General features: G+C 45.3%; 1 protein-coding gene across 2 annotated transcripts in view; it reads right to left on the bottom strand.

Annotated features, from left to right (window-relative positions):
* AP4M1 (adaptor related protein complex 4 subunit mu 1) overlaps nt 1–23,021 on the bottom strand; it is a 172,214-nt gene that overhangs the window by 86,050 nt on the left and 63,143 nt on the right. For both annotated transcript variants that reach the window (XM_086945990.1, XM_086945991.1), the window contains one exon: nt 12,200–12,247. In XM_086945990.1, coding sequence (XP_086802116.1) covers nt 12,200–12,247 — 48 coding nt within the window. The remainder of the gene's footprint in view (nt 1–12,199; nt 12,248–23,021) is intronic.

The following is a 23,021-nucleotide window of genomic DNA, read 5'->3' on the forward strand; positions in this document are numbered from 1 at the left end:
AGTGTTTGCTTCTCCTTCAGACTGCACGTCCGACAGTTCGGCAAGTGTCCTCTCTTCTGGGGTCCATGGCGTCGTGCATTTTCATCGTGCCAAACGCACGTTTGCAGATGCGTCCTCTACAACAGTGTCTGGAAGATCAGTGGAAACAGAGGACGGGATGCTGGGAGGACCGAATTCTTCTCCAACAGTCTGCAAGAGATTCCATCCGGTGGTGGATGAAGAAGGTGCACGTGATGAAGGGAGTCCCTTTTCATCAGGACCCACCAACGCAGACTCTGATAACAGATGCTTCTCTTCAAGGCTGGGGGGCGCATATGGGCCCTCTGCAGGTACAAGGGCTATGGTCAGACTTCGAGAAAGGATATCACATCAATCTACTCGAACTCAGAGCGGTCCATCTTGCTCTCAAGTCCCTGGCGCCATCGCTTCAGACTCGGTCCCTCCTGGTACAAACAGACAATACAACGACAATGTATTACTTAAACAAGCAGGGGGGTACCAGATCCAGGACTCTTTCCATAGAAGCCCAGACCATCTGGCATTGGTTACTTGCAAGAGACCTGACCATAACAGCCATTTACCTACTGGGGAGTCTCAACTCACAGGCAGACGACCTAAGCAGAGACTTCGTCAAAGCGCACAACTGGGTTCTCAACGAAGAAGTCGCGCGCAGCGTTTTCCAGGATTGGGGAACACCAGCCATAGATCTGTTTGCAGACGCGGCAAACGCAAAATGCCCTGTCTTCGCGTCCAGGTTCTACCAGAAAGGGTCTCAAGGGAATGCCCTTTTGATAGATTGGTGTCAAAATTTGCTGTACGCCTTTCCACCGACACCGTTGATACCAGCAGTGATCAATCAGCTGTACAATACTCACTCCAGAATGATACTGATTTGCCCAGAATGGCCACGCCAGTGGTGGTTCCCAGATCTCCTCCAGTTGTCAATAACCCCGCACAGGAGATTGCCGTGTCGCCCGGATCTTCTGTCCAAGCAGAAGGGGCGAGTGTTTCATCCCAATCTGCCCTCCCTGCGCTTGGCAGCATGGCTTCTGAAGTCATCCAGTACGGGCACTTACAGCTGAACCCGGAGTGTATGAACATCCTTAAGGAGGCAAAGCGGCCTTCTACGAGACAATCCTACGGATTTAAGTGGAAACGCTTTTACCTTTGGTGTCAGAGTAAGGGTCTTGACCCTATTCATGGTCAAGAACAGGTGATCTTGCCTTATCTTCTTCACCTTGCTGAATCTGGTTTGCAGTTTAATTCCATCAAAGTCCATCTTGCTGCAATAACTGCTTATAGAAAATCGCCAACACAGATGTCTTTCTTTCGGATGCCTGTGGTGAAGAATTTTCTGGAAGGGTTAAGGAAGGTGTGTCCTCCAGTCAGGTCTCCTTCTCCACCTTTGGAGCTTAATGTGGTGTTGACTAAGTTAATGGGTCCCCCATTTGAGCCTATACATAAAGCGTCTTTGCAACACCTGTCTTGGAAAGTAGCATTCCTGGTGGCCATCACTTCTGCTAGTAGAGTGAGCGAAATCCAGGCTTTGTGTTGCAATGAACCGTACACAGTTTTTCATGGAAACAGAGTAGTGCTCAGGACTCATCCTGCTTTCCTACCTAAAGTGGTGTCGGATTTTCATATTAACCAATCCATAACATTGCCTACTTTCTTTCCGAACCCTTCGAGTCCGGCAGAACGGACTTTACATTCATTAGATCTAAAAAGGGTTTTGAAATTTTACTTAGATAAAACAAAGTCTTTGAGACAGACGGACCGTCTGTTTGTGAACTATGGTCCTACGAATACTGGTTTGGCAGCATCCAAGAGATTCATTTCTAGGTGGATAGTGTCGTATCTTACTGGCTTATCAGCTAGCCCACAAGTCTTTATCAGGTAGGCCTAGGGCTCATTCTACGAGGGGAAAAGCTTCTACCACAGCTCTCCTTAGGAATGTGGCTATGTCAGAGATATGTAAAGCAGCTACTTGGCGTTCAGTGCATACGTTTACACGCCATTACTGTTTGGATTCTGGTGCTCAGACTGATGCACAGGTGGGACAAGCATCTCTCAGAAATGTGTTTGCTAATTCTCGTTAAACACAGTGATTTTAAAGTGTGGCTATGCTTTTATCTGTTCGCCCGCTTCTGGTGGGTATGAGCTTGCTACTCTATTCAGTGCTTATGACTATTAATGAGTATCCCCTGGAAGAGAAGAATTAGTTACTTACCTGTAATCCTAGTTCTCTTCCAGGGGTATACTCATTAAAGTCATAAGCACCCTCCCGCCTCCCCGGGCGAGCAGTAACATTGAGGTTTATCGTTTTCAAAATGTGTTATGAAGGTTTTAAATGCAGATTCCTGCTAAAGTTTACTGTACCGTACAAAAGAACTGACCTAACTGTCACCTGTGGGGCATGACAGCACATAAAGGTGGAGGGATTGCAATAATATATCGCAACAGCCTCCGCGTTAAAGCTATTGATTTAAAACATACGAGCTGTGAGGCATTTGCCTTTACTGTGACGCTCACCACCAATCAAACATTTACAGGTACCCTTCTGTACCGACCCCCAGGCTCTCGTACGACATTTCTTTCACAACTTCATCAACTGAGTGAGTTAGTCGTGGAACACAAATACTTCACCGTACTGGGTGACTTTAATTTCCATCTCGAATCCCTGACTGATAAAGACACTGACCAGCTCATTAATGACCTTCTCTCTGTGGAACTTGAACAACTGATAATGGCTCCAACACACAAGGCAGGACATACGCTCGATGGTATTTTTACCAATAATCCACACATTACCATGAACAAAATACTACCTCTAACATGGTCTGATCACTCTGCCATTCTATTTGATATCAAAATTAAAACTACAGCTCTCAAAAGTACATCCCAGAACTCCTATCAAACCACTAGAGACTGGAAAAACCTAGATTATAATCAGCTTGCACAGATTCTTACTGATGCTTTCACGGGTATAGACACTGAAATTGATCCAAATATTGCAGCCACCAGATACACCTCTATTCTGGAAGGGGCATTTTCCACATTAGCTCCATCCAAAACATCCAAACACAACAGGAAGACCCCCTCAGCCCCCTGGTTTACTGAACAACTAAGACTTCAACAACAACACTGTCATAACCTAGAGCGCCATTGGCTCAAACATTACAAATCATCAGATAAAACAACATATAAAGCTGCACTTCACAGCTATAAGCAGAGAATAGCTACAGAAAAAAACATCTATTATACCACCCAAATAGACCAAGCTAAATGCAGCATGAAGAAATTGTTCGAAGTAGTAAACCATCTTGCTGAACCAGCCAACCCACCCATCCATCGAAGCATCTCAAACCCTTTGCAATACATTGGCTGCCTTCTTCTCTGAAAAGGTCACATCTATATTTAAGGATTTCACCCCAAATTCCAATATCACCGAATCATTTAACACACAAACAATCCTGAACTCTACAGCTTTAACGGAATTCACTAAGATACATTCACAACACATTCATAAACTTATTTTGTCAATTAAATCTGGTTCCCCATTGGACCCCTGTCACCCCTCCATACTCAACACTATTCCAGACATCATTACTTTACCACTGACACACATCTGTAACATCATGTTTTCAACAGGTTCATACCCAACCATCTGGAAAAACATTATAATTAAACCACTTCTTAAAAAACCATCCCTTGATCCTTCACTACCTTCCAGCTACCGTCCTATCGCATCTCTGCTGTTCCCAGCCAAGATCTTTGAATCCGTCATGAATAAACAACTGTCTGATTACATTCAAACTAACAACCTTTTAGATGACACTCAGTTCGGTTTCCGACAAGGTCAAGGAACAGAAACTGCCTTGATTAAGGCGGCAGATGAAATAAGAACCACGATGGATAACGGAGGGCAGGCTGTGCTGATTTTGCTGGACCTATCGGCGGCTTTCGACACGGTCGATCACTCTACCTTGATCGGCCGTGTCGAGGCCATCAGTATTAAACACAAAGCCAGAGATCTTATTAAATCCTTCCTGGCTGACCGCAAACAGGCAGTTAAGCTGGGTACATTAACTTCTCCTATCTTCAGCCTTCCTTGTGGAGTTCCGCAGGGTTCCTCGCTAAGTCCGACCCTTTTCAATATCTATGTTTCGGACTTAGCGAGGGTAATAAAAGCCTACAACATCAACCTAGCAACATACGCTGACGATACCCAGCTGGTATTATCCATACACAAAAACGGTTCCAAGATAGCAGCAAACTTCAAAAATGGCATGAGGGCCATTAGCAGTTGGATGGCCTCCAACTGTCTAAAACTTAATTCATCAAAGACGGAAGTCATGCTCTTTGGTAGGATTCAGCCTCTGTGGTCTCCCTCATGGTGGCCAGAGGAAATGGGAACTCCACCTCAACCAGTCAGTAAAGTCAGAAACCTGGGAGTAATATTTGATGATAAACTCCTTTTCCATCATCATGTGAACGCTGTAGTATCATCATCATTCAACACCCTAAGGAAAATAAAGAAACTTCTCCCATATCTTCCTACAACTACAGGAAAAACACTGATATCAACACTGGTGTTTTCACGCACTGACTACTGTCATGCCCTCCTCAACGCACAACAAAAGGTCATCTCCAAACTTCAAATGATACAAAACGCCTCAGCCAGAGTTCTATTGGGCATTCCAAAATTTTGCTCTGTCTCTAGACATTTGGACCAACTGCATTGGCTTCCGGTCAGAAGTCGCACGAAATTCAAGGCTCTTTGTATTGTCTACAAGGCAATAAATAATGTGGGACCTAAATTCCTTAGGAGTTCACTCAAGCCTTTGGCAACTTCCAGAACGCTTCGTTCCAACACTGCTCATCTGCTTCATGTACCCAGAACAAGGAAAGTTAACTGGGGAGACAGATGTTTTACCATCGCAGCCGCAAAATTATGGAACTCCTTTCCTTTTAACATAAAATCCAGTCCAACGCTGATCATCTTCAGAAAGCAGCTAAAGACTTGGCTGTTCTCTCAATGATATGATTATTCATAAATCATCCTAAACACTTACTGCCTCAGAGATCTATTTTATTGGTATCAGCCTTAGCCCTCAGCGCCGAGACACCTAAAGGTATTTGCAGCGCTTTAAAAATCGCATAAATAAATAAATAAATAAGTGATGGGAACAGAGTTCTCCTGGAGGCCTTAAAGGCAAAGTGTACAGATTCTCTGGGGCCTTAAAGGCAGGGTGCCAGTCTGATTTTCTGTACACAGACATTTTTTCATATGCAGCCTTTTTAGGCTAATAACTGTTTACAACAGGTTCTTTGATGAAAATAAGTTTTTCATGACTATGAAATGCATTTTAGGCTCATGCTTGTTTATTGCATTTATATACAGCATATTTTCATGCTTCAGAACGTGTGTAAGGTTTGGTTTCATTAGCCTATGTATTAATGTTAGGCTGCATATTATGGTTATTATACATGTATATGTGTATAATTACTTAGTACTATGTACTTTTGGTTATATTTACACATATATATGTATATTGTTTATGTGTTCCGGGTCCCCGCTCATGGGCGGAGATAATTCAGTGCTTATGACTTTAATGAGTATACCCCTGGAAGAGAACTAGGATTACAGGTAAGTAACTAATCCTTAAGGACATCCCTTTCAGGGCCCAAGTTTCATGGCACCAGTGGTCACTTTCTAGCATGGATTGCGTTCCTGGTGTGGAAAGTCGTGTACAGAACTGATGTCCGGACGGATGGGTGGCGCCTAAGTAGTCTCTGTGACGTCATCTCGGCGCTTACAACACCAGCAACGGGCGTGGAGCCGCATGACGACGCCACCTACTGACGTGCAGAGGTACTGGTAGCAAAACTTTCCGGATCCAGTCTGACGCCTGGGGATATTCTAAGGTAAGGAATCCATCACCAACTAATTTCTCTTACAGATATATCGTTACACAAGTAGTAACTTGTGATTTAGTTAGATATACAAAAATTATATGGTGGAGCCCAGTGTCACTGAACTTCTCATATCAATCAGAAGTCAGTTTCCCTGGAGGTAAGTGTATTTTCATGTTTTCACCCCATGGCATCTTTCCTCACTATTTTTCTTACCTCCAGAAGCTGCTTGCTCAGAAAGTCATTCTAGGACTAGACCTGGCAAAAAGAACAAGTTACCTTCAGTAACGTTCTTTCTGGGGGATACTCTATCTAACGACAAATTCCCCATTTTTCATATATCCTTAAGCCACAGACTGAATCCAGAAGACTTTTCAGCATAGCCCCTGCACAATGGTAGATGGTGTTGTACTGCTGTGCTTCTAATCAGCTTATCAGCCCCAGCATGCGGACATCAGTTTCTTTCTTGACACTGTCTGTGCACTCAGGTGCAGTGCTCAAAACCAGCCATTTATGCTAGTGTGCAGATCTCCAATTTGGCCTTTATTCAGATGGAAAAGACTATTCCACAGAAAGGGAAGGGGGGCTACAGTGAGGAATCTGCAGGTAGAGTACCCACTAGCAAGAGCTTTATCAAAGGTAAGTGTTTGTTCTTCTGATGCATTCTTCTAAAAGCATATTCCTCACTTTTAGAATAGATTCCAAAGACGTACCTCCCCCAGTGTTGGGTCTTTGGAATAACTTCGACAAAAAAAGTTCTGCAGGACCCAACAGCCAAAATGTCCTTCCATTCGAATTTGGATGTCCAGGAAATAAGGCTTTCCGAACATATCCACTGATGCTCGTGTTGCAGCCTGACTGATATTCAGGACAGACACTCCGCATGCCAGCGCAGTGACCGTGGCCGTCCTGGTGGAATGGGACCTCCGTCTTCATGTAGGCGGCATCTTAGATAACACAATAGATCTTAATGCAGAGGATCTATCCGCCTGGAAAAAGTCCTGGTCTGTGCTGCCTTGGCTTTCTTTAGCCCAGAAACCCACACAAAGAGCTGATTATCTACCCGATGGTCTTTGATAGAATCAATGTAAAAGCTCAGCTCTCTTCTAGGGTCCAAATGGCATGAAAAGGAGTCCCAACCTCTGGTAGAAAGACCGCCCAAGTCCTTGGCACCAGTTTATCCAGAAAGAAGATGGCGTAGGGCGGCTGGATTGACCGAGCTTTAAGCTCACTCATGCAATGAGCTGTAGTTGAGGTGAGAAAGAGAATCTTCATGGTAAGAAGACATAGAGGACAGCTGTGCAACTGCAGTAAAAGGGCACACATAGGAAAAATAAGGATGAAATTAAAGTCCCACTGTAGCATCACAAAGGGTTTAGTAAGAAACAAGTAGATAAAGCCTTATAGAAATCACATCCCATCACAACAGGTGATTTAAACCAGGATGGATGGTCCAGTAAACATAAAAAGGCCGAAAGTGCAGACATATAACGTGCCCACTGCAAGTCCCTTCTGGGCCAATGACAAAAAGAAAAAGACATCCAACAGTTTGGTCCATATTACAGGTACTACAACAGCCCAAAACTTGTCCATTGTAAACCAGTTTCGTAGATTGATAACTGACTGCGAACATGACACCCATTACTTTGGAAAGGAGATAGAAAGAAGCCAACTACCTCTGCTTGATCTTGACATATGAAGGTGTAGATGGCGCAGGCCCAGGTGCAAGGCCCTGCTCTACTGCTGCAACAGAAATATACTCTTGAAATGGCAGCCAGATTGGAGGGAGATGCTCTGCTGAGATGTTCTGGGTACCACACACTCCTGGCCCAATCTGGAGCCATGAAGACGACTTGGGCGTTTATGTTCTTGATCTTTTGAACTCGGGCAGGGGGTAGCTGCAGGAAGGCATACAGGAGTGCAGTGCTTCACTTTAAGTGAAGTGTGTCTACAAGATTGAGCTTTCTTGGTAGTTCCTGCACACAATCGTGTTGACATTGCGTGTTTCTGGCAGTGGCAAGGAGATACAGCCAAGATTCTCCCCATGCTATAAGATGCCCTGCATCACTTCTGGGTGTTTACTGCAATTTGTGATCCGCTAGGCGTCACCAGTGGAGTTCTTCCCCTTTGGCATCTAAAGATCCTACCAAGTGCTCGGGCAGGGGAACTGCTCAAGAAAAAACATTCCGGATCCAGTTTGATACCTGGGAAGTTCACAGGTAAGTTATCTGCAGCTAGATTTCTCTATCAGAAACAAATGTTTTAAGGTTTTTTTTTTATCCTGGGGATTCTCAGTATGATGGAGAAATATTCAGATAAAATGTGAATATATAAAAGATATAAAAAAGAGAGCCTGCAATGCACTAGTCACACCAGGGTGTGTCCTGCACATTTGGCAGTTTGGCCCGGACTACGCTTTATAATCATCTTTAACCCCTTCCATGCTGATGACGGCCCCCGTCCGTCATGCATCACGGTGGGCGTGTGCTGATGGCGGCTGGGGGCCGTCATGAACCTGCCCACTCATTAAAACGGCCGCACAGGCGCAGAATCGTGGCCGCGCCCAAGGGGTTAATAAATACAAAAAGAAATGTTCACGTTTTTTTTTCCTAAACTAGGGGATTCTCCGTGTGATGTGGAGGAATATTCAAATATCACACAAATATATAAAAGAGCAATTGCAGTGCACTATGCACTACTAACACCAGGGGTGACCTACACATTAGCAGGTTTGGCTTTATCCCTATTATCATTCATGGTCGTTTCTGGAGAAATCGGTCATTGTGGGTCACTTGTGTAGGAAAGTATATAAAGGTATAGCATGCTGAATTGACAACTTTTTTTTTTTACATTTAAGAACTATACTTTCATTGTCCTACTTGTGAAGTTTTTAACCATAATGTGGGGGGGGAAACACAGAAGGAAAGCAAAGACCTTCCTTACCCCTTTCTTAATCCAGAGCAGGGAAGAAAATAAAAACAGTAGAACCCCTCTTCCTTTTACTTTAAATAAAAAAATTAAAAGGCCAACTCAGACTAAATGCCTAGACCAAGATTGGCCTATTCTTTATAATAAAAACAATACAGCCGAGGTGGTTGAACCACAGGTTTTTAAACTATGATCAACCTACCGCACCAATCATTTCTACAGGAGATATTGTTTAGTTAGCAACTGAGCCCCTGGAAATGGCACAACGTTCCAAACCTCCAATTGAGACCAGAAGTTGAAATTGGACATCCGTACAGTCCTGTATCTACCATTTCACCAGCATTGTGATCCCCAAAAGTATGGAAAAAAGACAAATACACAGACATAAATAGAGAGACACACAAAATCCAGGTCTTGACAGGATGCCTTTTTAGCTGTGTTAATGATGCTCTGTTATCCTCTCTGTATCCATTAGGTCATCTCATAGGTACCTAAAGACACAGGATTCTTTCAGAAACTGTACTTCAACCCCTATCCTCTCCAGGTATAACAAAGAAGTCAAAGGGGGGAATCATTTCGGATCTGTCACAATTTATTCGGAGCCCTGATCAAAGATAGGTCCCTCTCAGGATGCCTTGCATAAAAAGAATGTTATCCGCAATAGGCAGCAGACAACATCCCCCCCGCAAGCCTTTTTTTTCAGTGTCACTCTCGATTGATAGATGTATATAAGTGGCTTCTTCGCAAAGAACAGTAGCAATAGAAGGCAGCCCTGTCTGGTGCCCAGGCAATGACAATGCACCCAAAGGTGTTCACTCTCCCCTGCTCACGGGGTGCCATAGGACTACATGTATCAATCTGATAAAGTCCAACTTGAGTAGAGTAATTGAGAGCCGCACAGTATAGAAAGGAGAATGCCCTTCAATCTTGCATGCTCAAACATCGTTAGCATGTGAGGAGTGAGTACGTTGCCATATTGTTTATAAAATTCGGAGGCTACCGCCTCCCCGTACCTCACCGAATAAGTGTTCTCGCCTATTATATACATGGAAGGCAGTGTCATCTATGTTCAGGCCATTTATGTTTAGATAAGTGATGTGTTTGGGACCTAGTCCACTCTGAACAATAATGAATCTTCCCTCGTCATCTGAGACAGTGGTAGTGTGGTGGAAGGGGACAGTCCCATGTACCAGTACCACTCTCAACTGGTGTTATATGAGAAGTACCATGTAGCTCGTCCAACATTTTTTGCCTGCTAAAGTATGCAAGAACCTGCCTGGATTACCTAGCATCATAAAGGTGACAACTCAGATTTCCAATGTCCTAGCCCTTGTCATTATGTTTTCTGACTACATTGATTACTGTCACTCAGTTGTCACACATTGCCACTGTACCATCCACCTATAAGCATTCTGGGGAGTTCAAGCAGATTGAGCAAACATCCTACCATAACTAGGCCCAATAACTTCTCCTCCCGCCTTTTAAACTAGACTGTTTACAATCCAAACTTGCAGTCAACAACATGCTCTGCAGAGGATCCCACCCCATGCAAACTGTGTGCATCGGATACCATACACCTAGAGACTACACCATTATGGCCCCAAGGTATAACAACTGTAGGTATATGAAGTAAAATGACTTGGTATAAACAAGCACCCTCAACCAGCCATAATTCAACCACATTGTAGACCTCTGAGGTTTCCTTACACACGCTCCAGCAGACCAGTCACTAAAACAGAGCAGTATACATTTCACAACCTTAGTTCAGTCGATGTCTCTAGTGGGCAAGCCATCTCTCTGCTCTTCATTATCTGACTTCAGCATTTGATGTTTGTTTTTATCTCACCCACATTTTGCTCTCACAAATGTCATTCCCATCCTGAGATCTGTAAAACCCATGCCTCTTGATTTCAAAGTGCTAGCAGAGTTTCTAGGCAACAGTATCTTGGATATACAGAGTTTCACAGTTTAGGTGCTCTCAAAGGTTGAAAGAAGCTTTAAGAAGCCGATTTTAAGAACCAGAGGCTGTAATGACTTGATTCTCCTATTTATTTTTGCGGTGCTATCCGACGCATTGTTTTAGTTCATGTACTCGTGCCAGTACACCTTCTCCTTTCGTTCTTTGTATTTTTTCCCTTTTGAGTCACAATTACCTTCTGTGAATTGGACTTCAGCAGAAGGCAGATATAATGAAGGGTTTCAGAAATTTTTGTTTCAGGAATTTGACCTCATCAAGGATGCCTGGCAGATGTGGTTTGTTTCACTGTGAAAATGAGATCTTGTTGGGACTTTGTGCACTCGGAGGACCCTTTTTAGCAGATGCTATCCTTGTGAAGTGAGTGTGCACCATCACATTTGCGTTGGTGTCCCCCCAGGCCGTGCACCCTGCCACCATTCTTTGATGTTTTAAGCCACATGCTGACCTGCAGGGACTGGCTGGGTTTAGGGAGGGTAAAGGTGGAGTCCTTACAGCTCCTGTCAATGTTATGTGATTTCAAATCAGACACACGAACATGAGGGAAATAAGATACAGCAGTTCTGTCTATTGCTAAAGCCAATGTAATATTCTACAATCTTAGATGCACCATACATACGTGGGACCCCAATGTAGTAATAACCAACCCCATTTGTCAAACTGACACCACCCCCAAACACTCTCATCCTCAGTTGAGAGTTGGAAGCATGGGACACAACCATAAGAGAGTACATAGATTTACACAGGGAGGTTGGTTGGCAATTTCCGGATTGTTTCAGCAAGTGCAGTAGTACCATACTAATTATAAATTGCACACTACTCAAAGGCCAAATAACAATTAGTGATGTAATGGCTTGGTCAAAGTACTGTAGTAACCAATGGTAAAATGAGTTCTGCTTTAAATGAACCACTTTTGCCTAGCAGAGTCTAGCACTATATCAAAAACACGAAGAGCAACTGTCCTGTGACTTGAGAACCAAGGCTCCTGCACAGGAAAGCATACTCAATTAGCCAGAATAAAACATGTGAAAGCAGGATGGTACATGGCCATTACACCAGGGACTTTCACCGCTACATCGCCCAGGGGTGATCTCATTTACGACTTGAATCCCACTCGTAGGTCTAATCCTGCCAGAAAGAGGGTAAGTGCAGTTTTAGAAAGAAACTAACGTCAGACCTGGTAGGTCATGGAGGAAACAGCGATTAGTCCTTTGGGTTGATTGTGCAGTTTGTAATCAATGGTAGCTGTCCTGTACCATGTGTAGTTACCATCCCAGCTCAGGATTTTCAGTGGACACTTCCTTGCATTGCAACCAAAAGCCAGCTGAACGACCTAGTTGTGTTACATTCATGCTATTGCTGTTGTGTATTAGTATTTACCTTTTAGGAGACAAGTCGCATCTCAGTTTCAAGTAAACCCTCAGACGGCTACATCAAAAGAAAGAAAGAAAGAAAACAACATCAAATCAAGTTCTATCAATTAAAACCATGCAAAAATCCCCTTTGAAGTTAATTTTTATAAATCATTCTTTTTCACTTGTGTTTTTATTCACATTTCTCTGACCTACTCAACTCCTAGTGAGCTTACCATTTTATTAATTGTCAGATGATATTCAGTAAGGGCGCACAACAATGAAACAAACTTTCTTCTTCCCCAGTATCAACTTTCCTACCTCATCGGTAAAACCACAGCCATAGACCAGAAACAGCGACGACGACTATCTGGCCAGTCAAAATGAACTGTAAATAATTCACACTGGTCCGAAAAGGCAGGTATCTGCTTAACACTATCAAAACCTCCCTCTACAGAGGTTAGTGCTTAGCTGGCCTTTTTTTTCCTGCAGAAAAATTCAAATACAGCCCTGAAGAATGCATTCGCATTTCAAAACATTTTTGGGACTGACATTGTGCTCTGTTAAGGAATCTCTGCTGTTCAGAAACAGTGCAATATCACCACATTTGAGATCTCCTGAAAACCAATTCTAATAATACTTTTACATATAACACATACATATTACAGGCAACATTTTGTATATATTCTCTTTTTGGGCTTTAAAAAGTAAGTCCAGTAAAGCAAGTTGACAATCTGGTGTTTGGATGAAAACGCCACTGTACTAGACCATTTTTTCATGATGGAAAGGCTGCCAGCCTTCCCATCATGAAGTGCAGGATCAACAGGCATTAGTTTTTCTCACCTTTTCCCCTGCGAGCACCATACTAGCTCTTTTATAAACAGTCACTCACATGGTAGTAAAAACTCCGGAAAGGATGAACACCATGTTTGTCTCATCGGTCTCCCAGAATCTCACTCCATCATGGGATGTAAAATGTGCTTGAAGATATCCTATTGGATCAGGGTGGATGGTGGCCATTTCTCTAGTGGTGGTCCCGCCATTCGATGGGACAAGAGGTATTTCATCCACTTTTTTTTCAGCTCCTGAAGTTACCAGGTCTGATTTCCCTTCGGGACTCTGAGGCTGCCCTGGCCAAAGTCGAGGCTCTAGTCATTGAGACATTAGTTGTCTGGACATTGGTACTAGAGATTGTTGGCGATGTGTATAGTGTCCCTATCAGCCTCTGGTGGGTCTACCCGAGGGAGATTAGCCTCCGAGTTAAGTGCCATGAGTACTATGAGGAATCCTCATGGACATTCTAGGATGCCAAAAGGTCAGGCGCCAATGTACAGTAAAAAGGCTAGAACCTGGAGGCGCATCATTGATAATCTATCTTCTCTGGAGCTGCAACCTTCTAGGCAAGAGTTCCCAACAATGCCGGTGGCGGAAGACGACTCAACTTCCAAGAGGGTCTACCTGCGCCACCAACATTGCCTCATGTGGATACTAATCCTCGAGTGCAAGCTTCATGAGTTCTACAAAAATAAAGAAATATGGTAGGGCAACCGGAGATGACTCTGCCAAGAAGAAAGGATGCTGTAGCGAGAGAAGTTTTCTTATGTCCGGCAAATTCAGCACTCACATCCTCAAGAGAACAGTCGTTACTTCATCAGAATCAGAAATGAATGGATACTCAGAAAGATATACGGACTAGTCACCTCTAGTAGGTTTGTTCTCTTTTCATGTAATTATGAACTGGGCAGCTAGAAAATTGAATAGCAATGCATCTGCCAATTAAGAAACTTCCATTAGCTTTGAAATTCTACTAAAACCACAAGCAAGACCCATGGTTGCTCTGGTTTTGATCCTTATGGAACCCTTAGTGCTTATCTTCTTAACTGCAGTCTTCATAAAATCACCCGTCCAAAGATAAATATAGACCTCCAGAATCGGATCCTTTTTTGTGAAAAAACAGTCTGCTGATTTCTTGGTTGTGTCTACCACCCCGTAGCAATGCCATGCCTTCAGGTTTTCCTCTTCGGCACCTCCCAAAAAAGGGAGTGAGGGTTGGCAAGAAGAATGTATGACTTGAGCCTCAGTCTTGAAGGTTGCAGGCTTCACTGCACGGCTCAACATTCACAATAGAGAACTCTAGAACTCTTGCACCAGGGTGCTCCTACTTTTTTTGTAGTGAAAGCTACTTCTGCTCAACTAAAGTCCCCTTGAGCTACTAGTAAATTGAATCACTGTAAAATACTGACCACATATGTTGTCATCTGTAGTGTTACCAACAGAGATGCCAATCAGTATTGACTGCCTCCACCTGACTAATGAAATAACAACCAAAGCATCACATACCCTTGGTTTGACTGCATGACACTCAATGGGGCTTGAAAAAAGAAGTGCTACCTTCCTTAATATGCACATGATGTACTGGGCTTGGCTTCACCTCTGAGAGTTACTTGGAGGGTTCTTGGGAGTTACCAGTAGCTCCAAAACTACCCGTTGGAGAACCCTGATCTGGACTTTAACCTCATCGCTGCTTCTGACGACCAACGGCCGTCGCGTGCACTACATTTGTAGTGCTGGGCATGTCCGTTACGGCCCTGTCCGCTCAATAGAACATTCCGCACTCGCGCGGAACGTTCTAAGCAGTTAAGGGGTTAAAGATATACTGCAAGAAGGTATTCTGACCTCTGAGCAGCCTGCCCCCCTGGTGTCCCACATCTGCGACTCCAAGGCAGCTTCACATTTGAAGGCTGCATTTTGGGGCTAACACCTAAGTGGCTTCCTGCAAAGGGGAGGTGCCAACTCCCTGGCCTGCAATCCCGCATTGTTCTCCGTCCTGGGAGTCGTTGGCATGTCTCTCCAGGAGGGCAGAAAGATGTCTTGTGGAATAAGCTCCATGTGTGCCCAGAAAGGCACATGAGTTTTAAAGGCAACAAAGTGGCAGCTTTGCTAAAGCTGCACGGCACATTGTAACAAGTTACATTCATTTTGACTTGAGATACAAGTCTGGCTTAATGTAACGAGTTCTTTGACATCTTGGAATGCTCGGTCTGATCGCACCGTTAAGGAATCTGCACTTGCAAACTGGGTGACCAAGTCTTTCCGCAGTAAAGTGGTAGTTTCTCGTGGTTTACCCTCAGGTCAGGACATGCGTAAGACGCATATCCTGCTTGTGCCACATGTTGCAGCCTGCCTTTGAGGCTCGGTAGGCCTGCCAGAGGGGTGGGTGACTTACACACTTGTACTGGGGAAGTGGTAACTTTGCTGTTGCTCTCAATGGCAAAGTTAGGCTAGCAGTGCAGGACTTCTCTACCAGTCTGCAGTGGTGGGCTGGGGGACTCGTTTTACTTGGAGGACCTCCGTGGTGGCACAATCTGTGTTGCAAGCCCTGGGGTACCCCTCTAACTAAAATGCTCTGGGTACCATTTACTAAGGACTTACAGGTAAGTTAGCAATTTCCAATTGGCTGCAGCCAATTCAACATACACTTTAGGGTCAGGGCACTGAGGTCGGATTAGCAGGCTTCAGTTCCCTCTGAATCAAACAACCAACAGCATCAGTCGATAAACTTAATGGTGATCATACAAAAAGAGACATTTTCTTACATTGGGTAGCCACAGTAAATGCACTGCAACCAACACAGCCATTTGCACATTCGAAGATTGTTTCTGCTGTGAAAACAGCAGGCCTGTCAGACAAGTACCATCCTTCCTGGGCAACATGGCTTAATGCAGTTTTCTAATTTCCAATGCCAGACTGGCAATGGTGTCAGAGACTGGGAAATGTAAAGAGACGGAACAACTCAGTCACACAGTCTTTTGGTTGTTGTGAAAGACAGTAACCTCTCATTCTTGTTAAAATTATAATTTTTTTCTCTTCTAGGTATCCTCCGTTTTTAGTTACATCCGTTAATTATTTACGTATGAATGACAAATCTACAATTAATGTTTATTTATTGGCACTTTTCCTCATAACATAATCAAGTCTGGTCATAAATATTCAATATAGGGTCAATAATGCCGGCAAGGGACTTCGTTTAAAATAATTGCTTTTCAGTCTTAAGATTATGTGTTAAAATGATCATTAAATCTTATCTGACTAATCAGAAACTGCAACAATTTGTCTTCAAATTAAATACAAAGAATAGAGCATTAAACCAACCTAAATGTATAAAAAATACTTTAGTTTATGTGGGTTTTTTTCCAAGTCAAAAGGGTATAGATCAACAATTTCTGGTAGAAACACAGCGCTAAACAAATGAAATAAAGAATTGTACAATCAAACTATAATTCACTAGCAACCCGTTCCGACGTTTTCCGGGTATACACACGCCCACAACGGAGTCCTGTGAACACTTGTTTTGTGGGATTTCTGCGCCCCCTTTTTGCCGAATGCCCGTTGAATGCTGCGCCGATTGCTGTATGGCCACGCCCCCACATGCCCACAACGGAGCCCTGTAAACCCTTGTTTTACCTGATTTCCGCCCCCAGATTTCTGCCCCCAGCACAATGCACACGCTTGTTTTACCTGATTTCCGCCCCCAGCACAACGCACACGGCCACAAGGAAGTACTAACACGTAGCGTTGGCCACGCCCCTACATGCCCACACTGGAGCCCTGTAAACGCTTGTTTTACGTGATTTCCGGCCCCAGCACAACGCACACGGCCACAATGAAGTACTAACACGTAGCGAATGCCGCGCCCATCGCTGTATGGCCACGCCCCCAGCACAACACACACGCACACGCCCTAGCAGAACGCCCACGCCCCAAAGGGACTATTTCGCCCCTAAGGTTCTTTTACCCTTTGAATGTATATGGTGGCGAGCTGTATAGCCTATGCCCATCTGCTGCAACTGTCCTTTCCAATGCTGTATTGGGTGTTGTGATTGGTGCTGTGGTTCCTGAGATTACCCACCTCAAAGGTTTGGGCTCTCTCTTTATTATATTAGTATAGATTTGCAACAAAGTCCAATCCTAAATCAATCCAAAGGATGACATATATTCCTTTACAATAAGATAATCATCAATGTAAATTAATCATAAATCAGGAGAAAGGCTGTATGGTCGATGTTTCGGTCTTCAGTTGAAAAAGCAAAACTTGTTTTTGATCTCAGAAAGCACACATTGCCACAGTAGTTCCTGGCACTGAACAAAACTACTGTGTGTGCCGATATGCTCCTTGTGAAAGAGCAGAATATTGCCACTTACAGTGAAGCCAGCCAATAGACAGAGGGAGCGAGCGAGACAGAATTTTAATAAACAAGAAAGGTCACGGTTAATGCCAGAGCCAATTAGGCGCCCTATTATTAATGAAAGCCTCAAAAGTGCACCCATGGTATATGTCCTTGCATTAAGTGCAGATTTATGGCTTTTGCAAATTCACAAGAATTTACAGATGTAGGCAAAGAAATAGTACTTCAAATATGCATGTGTAGATTTGCTCATGCAAAAATCTGTTAAGTGTTTGCAAGTTCACTTTCCCTCCAACCACTTGTTTCCCAGCCCTAAAAGAAGTTTTACTTATGCCATTGTCAGGAGTACATTTTCAACTTTTCTCAGTATGGGAAAAGATTAGAGAAGAGATGGTGAAAACCCTTAAAACATACAAGTTAGTAGTTTTGCATAGACTCAAAAGTGCATTCCAACACTGGAACTGTTCCTTACCACTACCATCAGCCCCAGTATGTAGATCGGTGGAAACATGGCAAAATAAGTGATTTGTTAGTATTCAAACTCTACTATGGTATGGCATAATCAGAAAGGCTATGCAAGAGCTCTTATATAATGAGATTGCTGCCGTAATTGTTTGTTGCATTACATGGCACAAAAGGGACAAGTGTATTTATAAACCAACTTGCCTCATGGACAAGTAGATATTTTATTAAATTCCACCCCCATGGTCTGAACGCTGGACTTCGCTTGGAATAGAGACTGCATCAAGGAAGACTCCTGCTGCTCCTGGTCTTGCTGTTCTGCAAGTCGTCGCCTGTGCTTCTTCCAGGATCTTCAACAGGCATCAAGGACACCCAATGTAATCTCCCTTAGAGTGAAGGAGTCACTCCCCTGCATCTGCGGGCCCCGCAACAAAGCTGACCTGTCTGCTAATCCAAATATTCTATGGACTTCAAAAGGCTCAGCAACACAGGTGGTGGGTCTACAACTCCCTCGATTCCTGACCTGTCCTCTCTGCAACTCTGAAGTCTGTATCCATTGTATTTTTCTAAAGAGTATTGTTATGTGCTTAGCCCTCTGATCTCATAAAGAGTTAAGAGGTGTTTGTTAGTAATAAATATATAGTTTATTTTCATAACAACCTGTGTGGTGTCCTTTCATCTGGTATTCAAGGGGTTATATGTGGTAAAACAGCTGGCTTCAAATGCCAAAATAGTTTAGCCTAAGACTGCTTTGTCCATGCTACCATTAGGATAGCTGGTCTATAAGGTTGACTTACAACCAATCACCATAAGGGTTGTTTGGACTGATACAAGGTGATCACTAGAACTAGTGAGCATTATATATCAGGCCAACTTCTCACAGTAGGCAATAAGATGCGCAGCACCTCTGCATGCTTTATGAAGGTTGCCAGTGCCTCTGCATTACTGGGGAGGTACAACAGATCACTCTGGGACTCGCAGTCCTGATTTACAGAAAAGTTGCCAAAAGAGGATAGACAAGACTTTCAGGAAATTCTGTAAGACGGCGACCTGGTTGCAAACCAGGTTATCCGTGCTGCTGCTGGTGCTTCTTATCTTGCAGCTCATGGATATTCGCAAGGGATTTGTGCAAGACACTCCTCCTGGCTATGCCTTACAGGCCTCAAACGTGAGGCAGAGTAAAGGATACTAGATTTACCTTTTACAGGATATCCTCTGTTCGGAACACACACGGATGATGAGATGGCGAAAATCAAATCAGAACTGGGAGTGATTCTAGATGCAAAAGACGCAAGAGTGTATTCTTCAGAGGAGAGATTATCCTTCATCAATACGAAATGTTGCACTCTCCACACTCCTCGTCCATCGGCCAGACAAATGGCGTCTCTGGGTGTCAATGGTCTCTTGCATCTTCATTGAGCTCAATACTAGGTTACACATGAGGCCGATACAGCATGCTCTGGGAGATCAGTGGTCTCACTTTTCGAACATCTGGGGACACAAAGTGGTCCTGTCACAAGATGCCAGACAGTCGTTCAGGTAGTCAATGCAAAGTCAACACCTTATGGTAGGAGACCCCTTTTCACCAGAAACTTCCCACGCAGACCCTTATCACGGATGCACAAGTTTCTTACCTTCGGTGAGAATATATCTGTAAGAAACATTAGTAGTGATAGATTTCTTGACTTGGAATTACCCCCAGGTCTTAGACTGGATCAGGAAAGTTTTTCGTCAGCAGTACCCCTGCGCATTGGTAGGCGTCGTTGTGCGGCTCCGCGTGCGTCATTGGCGCCGGGATGACGTCGTCAGAGCTACTTGGGCGCGCCCACGCATGCTGGCGTCAGTTCTGTACACTACTTTCCACGCCAGGAACGCAGAGCCATGTAGGAAACTGGCCACTGGTGCCATGAAACTAGGGCCCTGAAAGGGATAACCTTAACCATAGAAATCGGTTCGCAGAACAGGCAGGATGGGTGGGGCGGTAAGGAATCTATCACTACTAATGTTTCTTACAGATATATCGTTACAGAAGGTAAGTAACTTGTGCATCTGAAAGAAAGACGTAGTGATAGATTCCTTACCTTAGAATAGATACCCTAGCAATACCAACCCATGGTGGTGGGTCTGCGAACTAAGATCACACCAGAAAGTCCTCAAGAACAGAACGGCCAAAGAAGTCGTCTCTCCGGACTTGGCTGTCCAGGCAGTAGTGCTTGGTAAACGTGTGCAGCGAGGCCCACGTAGCTGCCTGACAGATGTCATGCAAGGGAACTCCCCGCCCCAGAGCAGTAGTGGCTGCCGTCATGCCCGCAACCCCACTGGAGGCTCCTTTTTAGCCAAGGAGTAACAAGCCTTTATGCATAGAATGACCCACTGAGAGATAGTCTGCTTGTGCACAGCCCAACCTTTCTTGCCGCCCATGTAGCCATCAAAGAGCTGGTCAGCCACCCGGAACTGTTGTGTGCGGTCCATATAGTAAGAGAGGGTACGTTTTGGGTCCACACGGTGGAGCCTCTCTTCCTCTTTTGAGGGATACAGAGGCGGAAAGAAGGTGGGCAAAGTGATGGTCTGCCCGATGTGAAAGGCAGTGACAACATTTGGCAGAAAAGAAGGACGAGTCCTTAGAACAGCTTTGTCCGGATGGACAGAGAGAAAAGGAGGCTTAGAAGATAGAGCCTGGAGCTCACTCGCCCTTCTGGCAGAGGTGGTGGCAACCAGGAAAGCAGTCTTTAGAGTGAAGAGACGAAGAGGGCAATTGTGAAGTGGCTCCAAGGGAGCACACATCAGAAAGGTAAGAACGAGATTCAAGTCCCACTGAGGCATCATGAAAGGAACAGGAGGAAACATGTGTATGATGCCTTTCAAGAATCTATTTACAACAGGGGACTTGAAAAGGGAAGGCTGATCTGGAAGCCTTAGAAAGGCGGAAATGGCCGAGAGATAGCCCTTGATAGTTCCTAGAGCAGAGCCCTGCTGGGCCAAAGAGAGAAGAAAAGAAGAACCTCTGAAAGAGGGGCGGACAGGGGATCCACAGCCTTTACTGTGCACCATGTTACAAACTTATTCCACCTGCAGGCGTATACCTTCTTAGTGGAGGGACGCCTGGCTGCAAAGATAACATTACAGACTTCGGGAAGCAGGTGGGAAGACGTCAACTGCCGCCGCTCAATCACCAAGGAGGGAGAGACTGGACAGGTTCGGATGGACGACCGTCCCCTGCTTTTTTGCCAGAAGATCCTCCCGGAGAGGCAGACAGATCGGGGGATCGATGCACATACTCAGTAGCTCGGGATACCATACTTTTCGAGCTGGAGCCCGGTCACGCCTGATCCTCTTCAGCACTCTGGGCAGAAGTGGTATAAGAGGAAAGGCGGACAACAGATCGCAACTCCACTCGCGACGAAAAGCGTCGCCGAGTGAGTGCCACCTTGGAAATTCCAACGTGCAGAAGTGATGACATTTGCACGTTCTCTTCAGTGGCGAATAGATCTTACCATTCATGATCCGTCATGCACCGGCAGCTGAGTTTGTCCGCCCTGGGGTTCAGAGAACCTGCCAGGTGTTAAACCACCAGGGACATGCCCTGATATTCCAGCCAAGCCCAGAGGCGCAGGGTTTGTTGCAGTACCACATGGCGGTGGTGTTGTCAGTGAACACCTGCACAACTCTACCCATGACAGAAGGAAGGAGTGACTTCAGTGCAAGTCGGATCGCCCGAATCTCCTGAAGGTTGATGTGGAGCTTGGACTCCGCCGGAGACTCTGGCCACCCCATCCCAGAAGGGACGCGTTCGTCACAACTGTATATTCCAGTAGGGGAAGGGAGAGGGATCTACCACTGACCCAATTGCGATTCATGAGCCACCACTGCAATTGCCGTGAAGTGCCCTCCGAGATCTGGACGTGATCGGACAGGTTGCCCTGGTGCTGTGCCCACTGGAACTTCAGGTCCCACTGCAGAGCCTGCATATGGCATCTGCATGATCCACCAGCAGGATGCAGGAGGCCATCAGACCCAGTAGTTGAAGGGTCATCCTGACCGAAACCCGGGACAGAGGGTCAAAGATCGGAATCATAGCCTGAATGTCCCGGACTCGCTGCTCGGGAGGATAAACCCGAAACTGTGCCGAGTCCAGAACCGCTCCAATGAAAAGGAGCTTCTGTGAGGGAAACAGGTGCGACTTCCGCAAGTTGATGGAGAACCCCAGCAAATGAAGGAGGTCGGCCGTAGTCTGGGGGAGGGAGACAACTGCCTGGGGCAAGCCCGCCTTCAACAGCCAGTTGTCGTAATAGGGGAAGACTGAAATCCCTTATCTGCGCAGATAAGCTGCAACCACCGCCATCACTTTTGTGAACACCCGAGGGGGCGCTGGTAAGGCCAAAGGGGAGCACACAAAGTGCTCGTGGCCTACCGTGAATCGCAGGTAGCGCCTGTGGGCAGGCAGGACGGGAATATGGAAATAGGCGTCCTGCAAGTCCAACGCCATCCTTTATTCTTGCGGGTCTAGGGCAGACAAGACCTGAGCAAGTGTGAGCATCTCGAACTTCTCCTTTCGGAGGAAGCGATTGGCGTTCCGAAGGTCTAAGATAGGACGCAGGCCCTTGTCCTTCTTTGGAACCAGAAAGTAGTGGGAATAACAACCACAACTTACTTCTGGCGTCTGAACGCGTTTTTTTGGCCAAGAGGGCCACTTCCTGCTGGAGAAGCGCCAAGCGATCCCATGACATGCGGTGTTACGGAGGTGGCATGGCTGGAGGGGTTGTCTCGAAGGGGAGGGAGTAGCCCCTTCGAACAATTTGCAGCACCCACTTGTCCGAAGTGATGTAGCGCCAGTGGTGGAGATGATGGCATATTCGTCCACCCACTACCGTCTGATGGGCCTGAAAGGTCAGACTAGGAAGGCTTGGAAGTGGATGCTGCAGGGGTGGAGGTGGACTGACCCGCCCACTGGCACCTGAACCTCCTCGGTGGTTACCACGTCTGCGACCACGTGGAGGTTGTTGCTGCTGTGGTCTGTGGCTCTGCAAACGCTGTGGGGCGCCCTTTCCGTGGCCACGAAAGGAACAAAAAGCAGAAGGCAGAGGAGGCCGAGCGTCCGACAGGTCCAAGGACTTGGCCGTAGCCCAGGAGTTCTTGAAGCGCTCCAACACACTATCTGCCTTATGGCCAAAAAGGCGAATGCCATCAAAGGGCATGTCCATC

The sequence above is a fragment of the Lissotriton vulgaris genome, chromosome 12 (assembly GCF_964263255.1).
Source record: "Lissotriton vulgaris chromosome 12, aLisVul1.2, whole genome shotgun sequence".
Taxonomy (NCBI): domain Eukaryota; kingdom Metazoa; phylum Chordata; class Amphibia; order Caudata; family Salamandridae; genus Lissotriton; species Lissotriton vulgaris.